The sequence below is a fragment of the Theobroma cacao genome, chromosome 6, assembly GCF_053813885.1.
Source record: "Theobroma cacao isolate CCN51 chromosome 6, ASM5381388v1, whole genome shotgun sequence".
Taxonomy (NCBI): domain Eukaryota; kingdom Viridiplantae; phylum Streptophyta; class Magnoliopsida; order Malvales; family Malvaceae; genus Theobroma; species Theobroma cacao.
The window spans coordinates 23,623,919-23,638,314 of record NC_142644.1 but is presented as its reverse complement, the minus strand read 5'-3'; the positions used below and the strand labels follow the sequence as shown (position 1 = coordinate 23,638,314).

At 34.7% G+C, this 14,396-nt stretch overlaps 1 protein-coding gene across 1 annotated transcript; it reads right to left on the bottom strand.

Annotated features, from left to right (window-relative positions):
• Positions 1–1,977: 1,977 nt before the first annotated feature.
• Positions 1,978–13,735, bottom strand: CDC27A (Tetratricopeptide repeat (TPR)-like superfamily protein). Its single transcript, XM_018122686.2, has 16 exons — positions 13,544–13,735; positions 13,356–13,428; positions 13,116–13,225; positions 12,950–12,996; positions 12,216–12,313; positions 11,133–11,437; positions 10,123–10,242; positions 8,656–8,842; positions 7,280–7,503; positions 7,114–7,179; positions 6,531–6,650; positions 5,401–5,477; positions 4,672–4,791; positions 4,364–4,583; positions 3,543–3,824; positions 1,978–2,464 (listed from the first exon to the last, which is right to left on the bottom strand). The coding sequence occupies exons 1-16, from the start codon at positions 13,646–13,648 to the stop codon at positions 2,414–2,416; spliced, it is 2,205 nt and encodes a 734-aa protein (XP_017978175.1). The 5' UTR covers positions 13,649–13,735; the 3' UTR covers positions 1,978–2,413.
• Between the last annotated feature and the right edge of the window lie 661 nt (positions 13,736–14,396).

Here is a 14,396-nt window from a genome sequence, read left to right as displayed (position 1 = left end):
TTTATTCATAACTCAATCAACGACATGATAAAATATCACATATTGTTCACATTTTACCAAATTGTTACTTTTTATAGTTGGCCGTAGAAACCATAATGGGTTGAAAAAGTTTCGTTATATTTCAAAAAGATGAATGAGTGAAAGCTGCAAAGAGCCCCAAGTCTCCGTGGCCTGCGCAATTTAAAAAAAGCCAATTCCGAAGCAAAGGCACTAGGCAGACGGCTGCATGATATTTTGGGTTCCATTAGTGTCCCCCTACTTTTGGTAAATGTACAACTTCAACTTTAGCGAATGAAGCGATATCATCAAAAGTAGTAGGCAGGGTATTATTGAGAAAGGGATTATAAAAATCCAACGCTGCCGCCTTCGAATTTCAACCATCCCACGACTTTCAACGCCATGAGGAGTTTCCTTAGCCTATAAACAAAGGCCAAGCTACAGCTGTTTTAACAAAGCAAAGTCCGTCTTCGACCAAAACAAAAGAGGGTCAACAATACAATTTCCATTTGAGTTCCATTATTTCTGTTGTACTGTCAATTCAAGGATTAACAAAAAAAACGTGGGAGAATTGATTGCACCGTTTTCTTTCTTTCGTATCATCAACATCGTACGAATATCGTAAGGCTGTTCTTGTCTGAATTTTTGTATTTTACTGCTTTGTATTTTTAAAGGGTCACTTTGCGTTTTTTTTTTTTAGGGGGTTTAGGTTTTTCTTTTAATCATAAAAAAGAGATTCGAATTCTCTAAACAAAAAATTATGTATTAATCAACAAACTAAATATTTAATTTTTTTTTAAATTTAAGATTTTAAATACGAAAAATTACGTTTTGGCTAATAAATTTTGAATATTTAAAATGATTCCATCCAATCACTTAATTAATTTAAACATTTTATATTGAATCTGTAATATAATGAATATTATAAACAAGTATACACCTTTTTCATTTTTGTTCGTAATGAATAGATTTATAATAGGGTAGTCTAATTAGTATATGCATTGATAAGATTACTCATTGTACACAATTTAGTACAGTGTTAATGAATGGTCTGGAATTACGTTTTGCTTTGTTTTTGACTTGCACATGCTTTCTCACAAGAGGCAGCATGAATAGGATAGTTGTTAGTAGTAATAATTATGACCACATGCACGATATAAGGTTGCTCAAGAATGACATGTAATTTGACATCACAATGAAAATGCACGATCACCACATTTTGTAATTTGATCATGAATAAATTCAGCTTCGCTTGCTTGTCTATTAGTGTTTTGGATAATTATTAGAAATTACACTGCTCCCTAATGAAACAGAGATTGCCCAAGAAGCATGTATTCCCTGATGAGAATGGGATTCCACCAGACTGCCTTTTTGCAGTGAGCCTAAAACTGCTCATCGGGAAGAATTAAAGCATTCTGTTGAAGAGGATTTTAGGGGTATTAAAAATGCTCACATACACAGTTTCATACAGACAGAAATCACCAGAATGTTGATTTCCCACTTAATCACAAACACAATCTTTGTATGTTTAGCAAACAACAAAACTAATATCTGCTAAGAATACTTGGAGATATAGACATACAGTTCTTACCAAGTTAAAAGTTGAAACTCCAAAAAAAAAAAAAAAAGTCGTTAACAGTTGAAACCTTGAGGTCATAATAATATTATTCTCAATCCGTTTTCCATTTTCTTTTATATATTTGGGCTAAGGGGGAGGGGGAGTAAGTGAGAGAAGCTCCTCTAATCATACCTTGACGTAGGAGGCATGTATGACAGGCATTAGTTGCGGTGCAGCAGAACTTGAATCAATAAAGAATAAACAGTTTTAACTCATGAGATACTAGTCAATTCCATACGAACATTTTACTTATGTCAAAACAATTGAAAAATATTTCCTAACTAAACAGAATCTAGGGGCAACAAACCCATAGTCTATTAGTTTTCACAGGAATTTATGAAGGAAGATGGGGAGAAGAGAGCTGACAAATTTCTATGCATTTAGAATTTCAACTGCTAGAATTGGGTGTATTAGGTGCCAACAAACCGCATTGGATTAAGCTGCTACTGACTAACAAACTACACACTATTAATAAATAAAAAAAGTTCATTCTATGCATGAAATATTAAACGACTATTAAAGTAAATACCAGAGGTTTATTCCGATAGTAAGCTTTGTGCACAAATTGCTATTTTAACACTTACTTTCTAATCAGTTTGGGACTAGTAAGAAGCTGCAAGATTTCCGAAGGTGCATCCAATGCGGTGAAGAACCTAAAAGGTTACAAATCTTCTGGAACTTCTACCAACTTCTTCTAGTGTACGTCGCAGGCAAGCCAAGTAAGTACCTCAGATACCAGTGGCTTTTTGCACCCAGAAATTTCACTCTCTCTGTTCACTATATTGCAGCTGGCAAGTGCTAAAAGTCATCATCTATTTCATCTGGTATAATTAACTTTTCAATGGCAGCCTGCCCATGGATAACAATTAGACAGCTTGTTAGAAACAGAACACCACTTATCTTTAGTTGTGATAGTAATATCATGCTAATTGATATCAGTACGTGTTCTTTGAGTGCAGTATACTGTCCTAGAAGGGACCACATGATATGATTGATTCTTTAGAAATGTTTTTCAAAATGTTATTACTATAAGAAAGTTGCTCCTTATTAAAACGACTCTGTGTTTCTTTTCCAAATTCAAGTTTATGAAAACCCAATTTCAGCCATAGACATCAACTGCTGTGCAAGGCACAAATCAGACAACCACGTATAGGATCATAACAAATGCAAAAAAGCCCTTGAAGTCTCATCTTTCCAAGAAAAGACCATCGTAGTTGACCAAAAGGATTCAACAAAGGAGCAAGTGACATGATTACTCCTCGTGCACCTTTTAGGAAGAATGATATGCCCACACCTTAATGGAATTAGAAAAGCAATCATACTTCATTCGTCCATAACAGCATAAACTTTATATATATAGAAAAAAATCACTAAAAGGAACCAAAAGGGTAGCAACCCATTAACAAAGCTATGGGTTACACAAAGCATTAAGAAACTATACTTCAAAACTACTTAAGGACTTGATAGGATTTTTGCTCATTTGGCCAAAAGTTGATCTGATGAGCTCAAGAAATAAAAAGTTGGAGCTATGAAACTAAAGAGATTAGAAGAATAATCATTTTAGACAACTAGGTACCTCTTTCATAACATGTACAATATTTTATTTCCGGTGACTAGAAACCTTCTGCAATATGATTGGACAAAAAACAGAAGACGAATAGAAACCTAGCATATGATGTGCTGTGGCTATTAAATATATACATTCTTTAAACAGTAATAGCTTGATTAATTTTGGAAAAATGGTTGGTATAATTTGCATTGCTATGCACAATGTAGATGAAAAAGGGAAAGCGATCATTAGAGTTATCTCCAGAAAAACCGTTTCTGCAAATTAATGTGGTAGTCTCATCTTAAAGAGGAAATGAAAGCCTGTACTATAGAACAAGCCACATGAACGTCTAAGAAAGCAAAGGGTGATGACTATTACCTCTATTTTAGCAACATCCAACGTACACGGTTTTAAGTCCAAAGCAATTCCAAAATGAAGCATTGCCTTGTCATGCTTTTTATGTTGTTTATAAATTTCACCTATCAATGCATAGATGCTACTTTCACGAGGATTGCACTCTTTGAGTTCCTCCAAAATTTCCAAAGCTTCATTCAATTTTCCAAGTGTCACCAGCATTTTTGCTTTGTTGTACTTTGGAAGTGGATTTTTATTGTCAGTGACAATAGCTTTTTCCATCATCTCCAAAGCTTCTTCACTCCTCTGCAAAACAATTAAAAAACAGTTGTCAATTGGACAAACAATAATGAAACAAGACTTTAGTAGTCACATATTTTTTCCTGTTTTGGCATTACATTGCAGCCCATTGACAACAAAGTAAAATATGTGAGTGCAACATTTCAAAGCACAAAATGCACAATTTAGTAGTAAAATAGCCTCTCGCTGTAATCTTATTCCAAAGCTGTCCTTGCTACATTGACTCAAGTCTGGCAATTATATCTGGTTTCTTACTATAAAATGTATAAAGTGGATGAACTCAAAACTCTTGTTAGAGAAGATGCTAAAAAGTTTAACCACAGCCAATTACACAAAAGAGAACACATATGACCACAGCAGCATGATAAACAAAGACGGGCAGCCTGTGTAATCGACATATGTTTAAACATATCAAACATCTGTAAGATGCATATGCTGAGTATTGCATAACAGTTCATCATACAAAAACAGGTTAGGGCCAAGGAGTCAGGGTAGAAACAAAATCATATTTAGGTGTAGAAATGATAACATATAATTGGCCAAACCTTTAATGATTCTAAAGTGGTTCCCAAATAGTACATGATAACTGATGAATAAGGATTTATCTGATAAGCTTGGCGAAAATGATGCTCAGCAAATTCAAATTTCTCTTGGCGAAGATATATCATCCCAAGACCATACCAGGACTTATAATGTCTTGCATCTACACGGAGAGCTCTCTGGTAGCACTCCACTCCATCTCTATAGTCCTCCATAATAACATGCCTGCAAAAAGATCACTTGAGATGGAATCCCCTTTTTCTTTTCATCAAAGTCATTAATTAATGGAGAAGTCTCAGGTTCCAAATCATACTCATGACCAGAAAGAGTGTGAGCATATGCAAATCTAGAATTCAGCTGCACAGCTCGCTGAAAACTTTTGAGTGCAGTTTCATGATCCTTCTGCAGACTGTAGCAGTTTCCAATAGCACACCTGCAATAGGCATTCCATAACAAAAACCAGCATAAATGACAAAAACTTTGATACAGCATAATTTAAGAATGTATGCAATCCGCTCCCAATATACATTTCTGTAATATAATGGGTAAAGTTTTTGCCTTTGCTATTGTTGCAAGTAGAAACGCCCCTTCTCATCTCCCCCACCCCCCAAAAAGATATTTATTTCAAAAAAAAAAAAGATTGCTGAGGAAGAAATACTCAGTGAAACACCCTCCTCATTTTAACCCTTGTAAATAAACAAAGCATGGTACACAGCACAGATTCCCTGCCCAAAAGGGAAGCAAAACTATACCATAACAAGGATTCCAAAAAACAATAAACAAAAAATAGTTAACCGATTACAAACTTGCAACTGTCAGAATGAGTCGTTAGAAATATGTGTGCAGTTTTTGTTCATTTTTCAGGAAAGATTAGTGCAAATAGCTATTATATGCGGATGGCACTACAAGCCAAACCTAAATGCATTGGGAGTAAATTATGAACAAAAACAGCAGAAAAGTGCTTAGTTGAAACACGCATGGAGTTCAATAACATGTTTTAACTGTTTTAGAGCCTCATACTATACAGGACTACCCAAGTTACCAGGATTGTGGAGCAAAACGGTCAACTGATATCAACTCCTGAGCTAGGTATTTCAATTTCATATCTTCCTTCAAATGCTGTAACAAAAAGAAAAAAACAAAAAATGCAAAAAGTGATAAATATAAAGCAAAATAACAGCATCATATCATCTAATTTTTCTGCTCCATGAACAGAGATCATAACACCATGCTTGGAAGGAAGGAAAATTTTCTGATCCAATGGCCAGACTTAACAACAACCTCCTTTCCATTGAAATCATGGTGCCTTTGCCCTGTAGAAAACATGGATAGTTTCTGCAAAGAAATAGCTAAAAGTCCAATATTTGGTATGAAATCAAGTTGAAACGAAGTGGAGGGAAGTGGTTTTGTTGTCAAAAGATTTCCTATCAAATCAAAGGTAAACTGAAGGTTTCACATGTCGCATCCCATAAAATTGTCTCCCCTCTCCAAAATTTGGTCATTGGAACTTTCTCCCTCTTTAAGCTTTCAAATAAAGTCCTTGATTCAGAAAATTTTGCAGATTTGCTATTCCCTCATGGTAAGAAAATATCAGATACTAAAAGCTTAGTTTCCGACAAATCAACTTGAAAATACCTAAAATTGTACCAAATATACATTCTGGGATCTCTAGGAAATTGTGTGGCAAAACTGTGGTCAACAGGACCACAAATAACCAGCTTTTATCTTGTGCTTATGCATTCAATACTTTCCAACGCTTTGCCATATTATGGCAGTTTATAGAACAACTTAAGTCACACTATAATGATGAAGAATAATAGCAGAGCAACATCAACTTGAGTTGCCATCACTAGTAAAGATATCAAGCATTAAATCCTGTAGAGGGAATAATGGTCTACTAATGAAAAAAATCTTAACCAAGCGACAAGAAAATTGCCAGAATTAAAGATTACACAAAACTTGACTCAGCACTTCGAAAACAAAAACTTAGCAAAAGCAGAATGGAATATTATGTATGCAACATGGAGCAGTTTCTTATTAGAGTAGGAGGCAAGAACTACAGGACTTCAAATTGCACATAAATTGAATAAATGAGAACATGAATATATACATTGAAGTGGCTATCAATGAACTACCTATCCCGAATCTATGACAAGGGCAAAGATAACTCACATAAAGAACTGTGGAGTATACATCCATCCCTTCCGGATGGTAAGGAGATATTTGGCGTGCAAGACTAAAGGCATAATCAGCATTTAAGTAATCTACAAGCTCAAAATATGCTTTCCCAACCTGCAATAACAGATACTTCATTCTCTCAAAAACTTTAAACTCTGAAAGGGGTGAACAAAAAATTATTGCTTAAATCTATGACTTTTCTTTCTAAATCTTCTGAAACTTACATAATTAACAAAAGGCAGGGCCACTTATGAGCAATTGCTTCCTCAAGCAGTTTTAATATACCATTTGAAATGAGATAATCCCAATTCTAAGTGAAAAGGATGGTAGCATACAGCTAAAAAACAGCATTTTTCTGTTTTCTCGATTCTCACTCTGTAGGAACTAAACTCCCTACTGATGAGAACATAGGATTGGTAAATAATTCACTGTTCTAGATGCAGAAGAGGTTTTAAAATTTCAAGCTTTCTAAGCTGATTGGTAGAGAAGAATTAAATTAATTACTTTCTTTCAAAAGCCAGCAGAAAGACACATTACAGATTCAGAAAACAGACAGCTCAGGGTACAACTCAATCACCTGGGAAAGAACCCAACCTGTATTGTACTGCTTTAATGAGAGTTTTTGATAGACATTTAAAGCTTCCTGGAACATCATAAAAAAAGTATTCAGTTCAGAAAAATACGCACTCCAGCTCACTATTTTGGATAATAGAAGAACCTTTTTCAATTGACAGAAGCAATACCTGACATCTATACCCACACAAATGCCTGTATCCCTCCCCAAGAATTCTCAGGAGGCTCATTGTATCTAAGACACCAGATTTGATTGTTGAACCATTTGAGATAGAGCTGCTCAGTTCTGTATTTACTATCTCATGTTGAACAGATTTAACATCATTTGATGAAGACAAACTTGAAGGTGCTCTGAACTCTGATACAGCATCATCATAAGTTTCTGGCAATTTCCCTATTAATGAAATCAAAGTGCTTGACTTCAAAATGCTGTAAAATGTGTTTATATAAACAAGTTGGAAACAGGAATATTGTGTGTGACATATGCAGCATCAGATTCAATTATGCCACAGGGAGGGAACTGAGAAGAACCGGGCCAATTAACCAGAAGCAGAAGAAGAATAAAACATTAAATGGATTTCAAACTCATCTAGGACTGACAAGTTGTTAAGTGAAAGAACATTTAAACATGATAATGCTCTTAATAAACATGTAAAAACATATAACTTCCCTATCAAGGGCTATATCACCTAATAATTACAGTGCATGTTCTTCTTTACAATGTTGATGGAAGCTCCTCCAACCTGCTTGCTATTTGCAGTTCCTTCACTTCAGACAAACTTGAAAGAGAATAAGAAAATTGAAGAAAGACCAATTACAATCAAAATAATACTCTTAGGTAGTTATACCACATCATTAAACTGGCAGACTTGTGGTTCTTTTCATAACTCGAGCTACCTTTGCATACTAAAGGTGCTTTCTTTCTAATTCAGCTCCTCATCCACTTTGGAATTTCCATTTGTCAATGCTTTTTCCCCCTTTAACAAGCAATGCCATTTTCTAATCCTTGAGAATTAATGTAAACATACTTGAGTTTTTCCATGAAATAGATGTTTCTTTGTCATGGAAAGTTGATAAAAAAAGAAGAAATTTCTCAAAAAACTAAATTTGACTCAATGCCTTGTCTTGACCAACCATAGCTTATAGCAATAAGATACATCCACATATCATATCTGATTTAAGAACTCTTTGATTTGGGGCCTAAAGGATGATATTGTTAGTAAAACAGAGCTTTCTCTGAAATGATGTGGAGCCTAACGTATAATTCTTCTATCTTGCATCTTTTGCCTTTTTCCATCCCAAGAAGTAAGATCAAAACTTTTTTGTTATTTATTTCCAGCCAGTTAAAAAAAATGATGTCAAACAATTTAAATAGATTCATAATGCATGCAAATAACTCATAAGCTAAAGAAAAACCAATATCAGATGGGATCTTCATCTCTAATCAACCATGATTTGATTCTTGAAGTTCGATGAGAATAAATCAAATATTTGTTAGAGAGGCACTGAAAGTAAACAGAAAAAGGATATACAGATTATATTATACCTTCCTCAAGATTCTGAGTTTGGCCTCTACAAACTGTTGAATAGTATGTCCTAGAGTTTGATTTAGTTAAAGCTAGCAAATTGTTAGCATCATTTTCTGAACCTTGTGACCTGTTGAAGCATCTGCGAGCAGCAGCTAATCTTGCACTTCGACGACAGCCTGAATCTAAAAATAAACTGCCACGAATCTTCAGAATGATAACAGAAGAGGCAGAACATTTTAGAAAAAAAAATGAGTGAAAAAGAAGTATGATGTATTTTGACAATGCTTCATAATACTACAAAAAAAAAAACATCAACAGTGGGAGGATATCCCAAGCAAGCAACAGAAACATGATTGTGAAAGAAATAAGAAAAAGATTAAACTGCTGGACAAAAAAAAAAACAGCAAAAGGTCAACACCAGAGTACGACTCTACATCTATACAGCTTAAAGTAGAATCTAAATGTCAAAACCAAGCAAAATGCTCGCAAAATTAGAAAGATGATTGAAGATTCCATTCTTGCTTGTGCAGTATGACAATGAGAAGTACAATTAATGGGTCTAATCGAAGCCTGATTGAAGCTGCAAAAGACAAACACTCCCAACCATGCATCCTGCAGTCACTTACCCCTCCTGCCAACCCAATCAAAAATATAAACAGAATAAAAAAAATACTATAAGAGTCCAACAAATACAGGCAAAAGAAGCTCAATATTTTGGGTCCATGAATGGGATATATATTCCCAAAAAAAAAAAAAAAGAATTGGCATCTGGAAAACAATCAGATGAAAAGGAGAATACGGTTAAGCAAATCTAGCAAGCTTCTCAGTTACAACGGATTCATGGAATGTTCAAAAGTAACATGTGGCCACCTGTAGGGATATACTGTCCTTTTATCAAATCTGGCGAAACAGCCTGCAGGCCAGTAGCTAGCTCATTTTCAGAATATACTTCTCTCTCATTGCCTACCTAATTCAACAAGTTGAAAGTAAATTCCCTACCAAACCTGTTCATACTAAACATACGTTGTCTTCTTAGATCTTTATTTCATCAAATATCTGAACGTATTTTGAAGTATTATAAAGGTTGGCCACTACTAGACAACAAGGTATTGATGTTTAAAGGGCAATCCTCTACCTGTGGCAGAAGGGGAAGGTGACTCTTTGATGTTAAGGGCAATACTAGGCATCTAGTTTTTATTCTTCATGAGCTTTTTAGGGATTTCTCCATCAACCAAAGGCATGTAGTAATAAAGTTTATCAGATTACTTTGTAACATTATACTTCAAATATTACCAACACAACTTGCATTACAAGCAATGTTCTTGATGCAACATAGAAGGAGTGAGGTGACCCCTCTTGAAAAATGAAACAAATGTAAATTTATAGCAAAGTATGTATATCTGTGTGTTTGGCAAACGAAAATACGACAATTACTATTAAACGTAAAGAGGGTAACAGCAACAACATTAATGTGTAAATACCACCTGTGCTGATTCATTTACATGAACTGATTTTCTTCGAGGTTGCGTACTAGATCTTAGAAAGCCTTCACTTTGAGGACGTTGTATGTTTCTAATTAGAGGTGCTGGAGCCATATCTGATAGCTTAAGAGTATAAAATAAAGAACTTAGAAACACAAACCAGCAGGATAACATTAGAATAAAACTTCATTCAGAAGTGACGGAACAGCAATCATGAAGCAATAACATAAAAGTAGGGATTGGTGAAGAAGCATTTTTGATCTTTGAATGGTGATATGTAATGGCACACAAATAAACAAAAATAAACAATTCTGCTTCTAATAAGAAACATAATGTTTAAAATATATGGAAATTTTAAAGCAGTGTAAGTCTAAGCAGCCTAATCGACCAGCTGCTGTTACTCATTCATTGGTTATCAATAACTATACTTGCTTCCAAGGTAATAAACGCATCACAGTTTCAGTAACTAAATCTTTTCATATTTGAATAAGCCAGAGCCTCACGCATCTGTAACTGATAAATGCTTTCTATGATCTAATTTCTCTACCCAAGATTGCTAATATCGTTTTAAAATGTTTTTCATTTTACTTACTATGTCTCAGTTGAAAATTATGGTTATGAGTACACTGAAAATAATCTGCATGCTTCAGAAACATTAACAATGATGCTGTAACGTACAATGACAACATCTAGAATTGCAGTTGAATAATTAATGCCTCAAAGCATGTGCCATAACTCTGGCAACTAAGGAATTCAATCTAAAAAGCAGTCCACAATCTGAATATTGCCATGTCATCTAAGTTGAACAGAGTAGACCATGATATAATTGCTTGCCCAAAATATACTCATCAGATAGAACAACACAAAAGGAGGCAGTAATTTAAACAAAGCAAATTTACATATGCATGTATACTCAGACATTAAAAAAGTTAGAGCTTGTACAGGGAGATGAAATAAGTTTTCACGCAAATTAAAATAGACTCTTCCTATCTAATTACGCAAAAATGACTTACTTGTGTGAGCAAGGGAGAAGGAGTATTAAGAACTGATATCTTGCAACAGCTGTTTGTTGTTTGCCCAGCAGGTCCTGTTAAAAGAGGTCGCCCATGATTATTATGACATATATCTTTGATGTTGTTCCCTTCCATTTGTTGTGAACGGCGCAGACTCAAATCTTCTAAGCCAAAGGTCTGGGAAGAATCCAAGCTTTGATCCACACCGGCTATTTGCAAACAACTAGATGCATTACGTAGATAATGCTCTTGAACATAACGAATAGCCGCATCACCAAAATAAATAGTAGCTTCCTCTGCCTCACCTGAAATAAATACATCTAAGCCTGGCAACAATTTGCTAACTGGTAATTGCGCATTTTCGTGCCTATGACTGAAAAAGGTAGTATAAAATCAATTGTAACACTATGCAGACTTTGTGCATTACATGCGATCATACCCAATCTTATAAAAGTTCAGCAGGAACTGTTCAGGTGACATTCAGGAAAAAGGAAGCAACAAGTACAAAAGAAAAACCAAGAAATGGAATACAATCTTGATCAGTCTGTTGCAAATCACTCCCCAATTTGAATTAGGTTTCTTTGGAGTAAAAATAATCAACAGTGTCTAACTTCTTACATTTTCAAAAATAAATCTCCACTGCACACAACAAAACCATTGAGCAATCTTTCTCAACTTTTATTTTATTACGTTTCCCAAGCTCTCTTACCAATACATTTATTTTTTCTTGTTTTTCCACAAACATCGTTGGCCCACTCATCTATAAACATAAATTGCATAAGTATTCACTTTATAAAGTTATAATATTCCAGAAACCCTATTGTTAGCCTTTTGCCTATGTACAAGAGTCTAGAAGACTCATGCAACATTGAATGTAATATAACAAAAATTTGAACCATTCAACAGGTCCAACCACACCAATTCTTTATTTATTCTCCCAACAAAACTTTTCAAAGGCATTTATTTTTTTCTATTCTTATAAGAGAAATTTTGCATACATTAAAAGAGAATAGAAAGAATGCCAGAGCTTAACATTATGTAATATTTGTCACTTAACCTCAATAAAAATCCCTTTATACTGACCTAGTATACACAGTTCCTCATATGCTGCCCAAAATAATGGATCAACTGACAAAGCCTTTCTAAAGTGTTCAACTGAACTTTTCATCCTATCGGTGTCCCTGTGGCAAAATACCAAAATAAAAATATGGGAGTGAAGGGAGAGAAAGACAAATGGAGTATATACCTATCCAGCACAAGTAACATCCAGCTAAAACACAAAGGAAACTATAACATAGTACTCCACGCCAATCCTGCACTAAAAACCCTGCCTCTTTCAAACAGCTTAGACTCAGCCTTTCTGGCTAATGTCCATAGTTACGTAAAGTAAAAATTGTCTACACTAAGCGTTGGTTATGGCTACACTTGGCAAGCACACAAACTTGCGGGGTATTTAGTATTAGTGGATTAGTCAGGAATGCTAGATCAATTAAAAGCCAAAAGCAGCTGGTTTAAGTAAATTAAAATTTTGGATCCATCAAATTATTTTTCAAAGTTTGCCAGACTAATTAGGTGGAAAAAGAGATGAACATCTGATTTTCCTTAGAAGAAATTACAAAAAAACCTTTGTGAGTTCAGGGTTACATTCCAACCAAAAATTGTATGAATAAAGCAAGTAACCTACTGAAGGATTCCACCACATTGAATCCTGGGCCCTAGCATAGCATTATAGAGCTTGGAAAAATGAAAAAAAACAGTCCAACAATGAAACCCGAGATGTTTTATGACATGAAACATTAAAAGCAAGTGGCAGAAACCTGTATATAATGCCAAGAAGATATTGCACAGCCGCACCATTTGAAACCTGCATAAATGTAGCAACAATGGTGAGCATGAAATTACGATGAACATCCAGGTAGGAAAGGCCCCGAACCAACTTTTTCATAATTATGACTATTCCACTACCAAAACGCGATCACATACCTCAGCACTAAGCTCTTCAATAGGCAGCAACGCAGCTTCGGCTTCACCAAAGAGATCCATCTCTAAGCAGGCGAGTGCAAACAAGTAGCGAGACTGAGCCGTTCGCGTACCTTCGATACATAGGACAAACAAACACAAACATCAATAAAAAAAAAAAAAACAGCATCATTCCCTAATGCGAAGAAAAAAGGGGAAAAAAAAACATTCAAAGTTGGAACGAATACGTTAAGAAAGTAATACCTTTTAGAATATGATATGCAGAATGAGCTTGATTGTTATTCAAGTAACATCTGGCCAATAGTTGTAAATTCACCTACATTAACAAAAATATTTCAAACTTTCAAGCCCTAGAAAATTCGATCACATAAATCAAGTAGGATAACTAACGAAATTAATTTGATTAATTAAATTAGAGACGATATTTAAACCTCGGAAGGAAACTCAGCGCAGAGGCGTTCGCAGAGAAAGATGGCGTTTCTTCGCATGTAATTGTTCAGGCTTTTCTCTACGTAATTCGCCAATAATGCCTCCATTTCTGCGAGAGCGAGAGCTAGGGAGAGAGAAACGTTGGGGAATTTTATCGTGTCTTGGCCTGGGTTTTTTGATCCTACCTGAGAAATGAGAACGGCTGCGCGGGGCGGGGAAGTTCTTTCTCATTTTTTATGATTTTTTTGAAAAAAAACACCGAGCACGTGTCAAAAAATTTCAAGCGTGTGAATTAGAGGTAAAAAGGTCAGCAAATCTTAGGTTGGATTGTTGGGGCTGATTTTCGGTCACAATTGGGCTTGGCCTAGTGTTAAACAGGAGGGATTTTAGCGCAGGCCTGGGATCAAAGCCCAGCTCCATCTTCTCATGGGCTTTTTGGGGTTTGCTCCTTGTTATGTGGTTCTCATACATGTTCTTTTACGTGATTTAAAAAAACAAGAATCCAAAGATAACTCTACGGGAATTTTTTTTTCATTTTTAGTACTTCGCTTCGAGTGTTAATTATTTTATTTTTAATAATATAAATTGATTTATCAAATTTTGATATTTCAATTTTTAAAACAAAAAAATTAGTCTAAATTATCAATTTTTGAGAAAAATATCTAAAATGAAAAAAAAAACAAAAAAAGAAAAAATATAATATTGAAAAGAAGAATAAGTTTTATTTAGTTTTCATTTTTATTTTTTCTTCTTTCTTTCATATCTATGTCTCTCTTTCACCAAATGATCTATAATCGAGATCAATATGCATGACAATTTTTTTTTCAAATTATTTTATATTATGATCTTTTGTTA

What these genes read in the sequence shown, in the direction of transcription:
- CDC27A (XM_018122686.2), bottom strand. Translation starts at nt 13,648, where the DNA reads ATGGAGGCATTATTGGCGAATTACGTAGAGAAAAGCCTGAACAATTAC. An exon ending in CTTCTCCCTTGCTCACACAA is followed by an intron (nt 10,243 to 11,132) that starts GTAAGTCATTTT and finishes TATACTCTTAAG; the next exon opens with CTATCAGATATGGCTCCAGC. An exon ending in CCACTTTAGAATCATTAAAG is followed by an intron (nt 3,825 to 4,363) that starts GTTTGGCCAATT and finishes ATTGTTTTGCAG; the next exon opens with AGGAGTGAAGAAGCTTTGGA.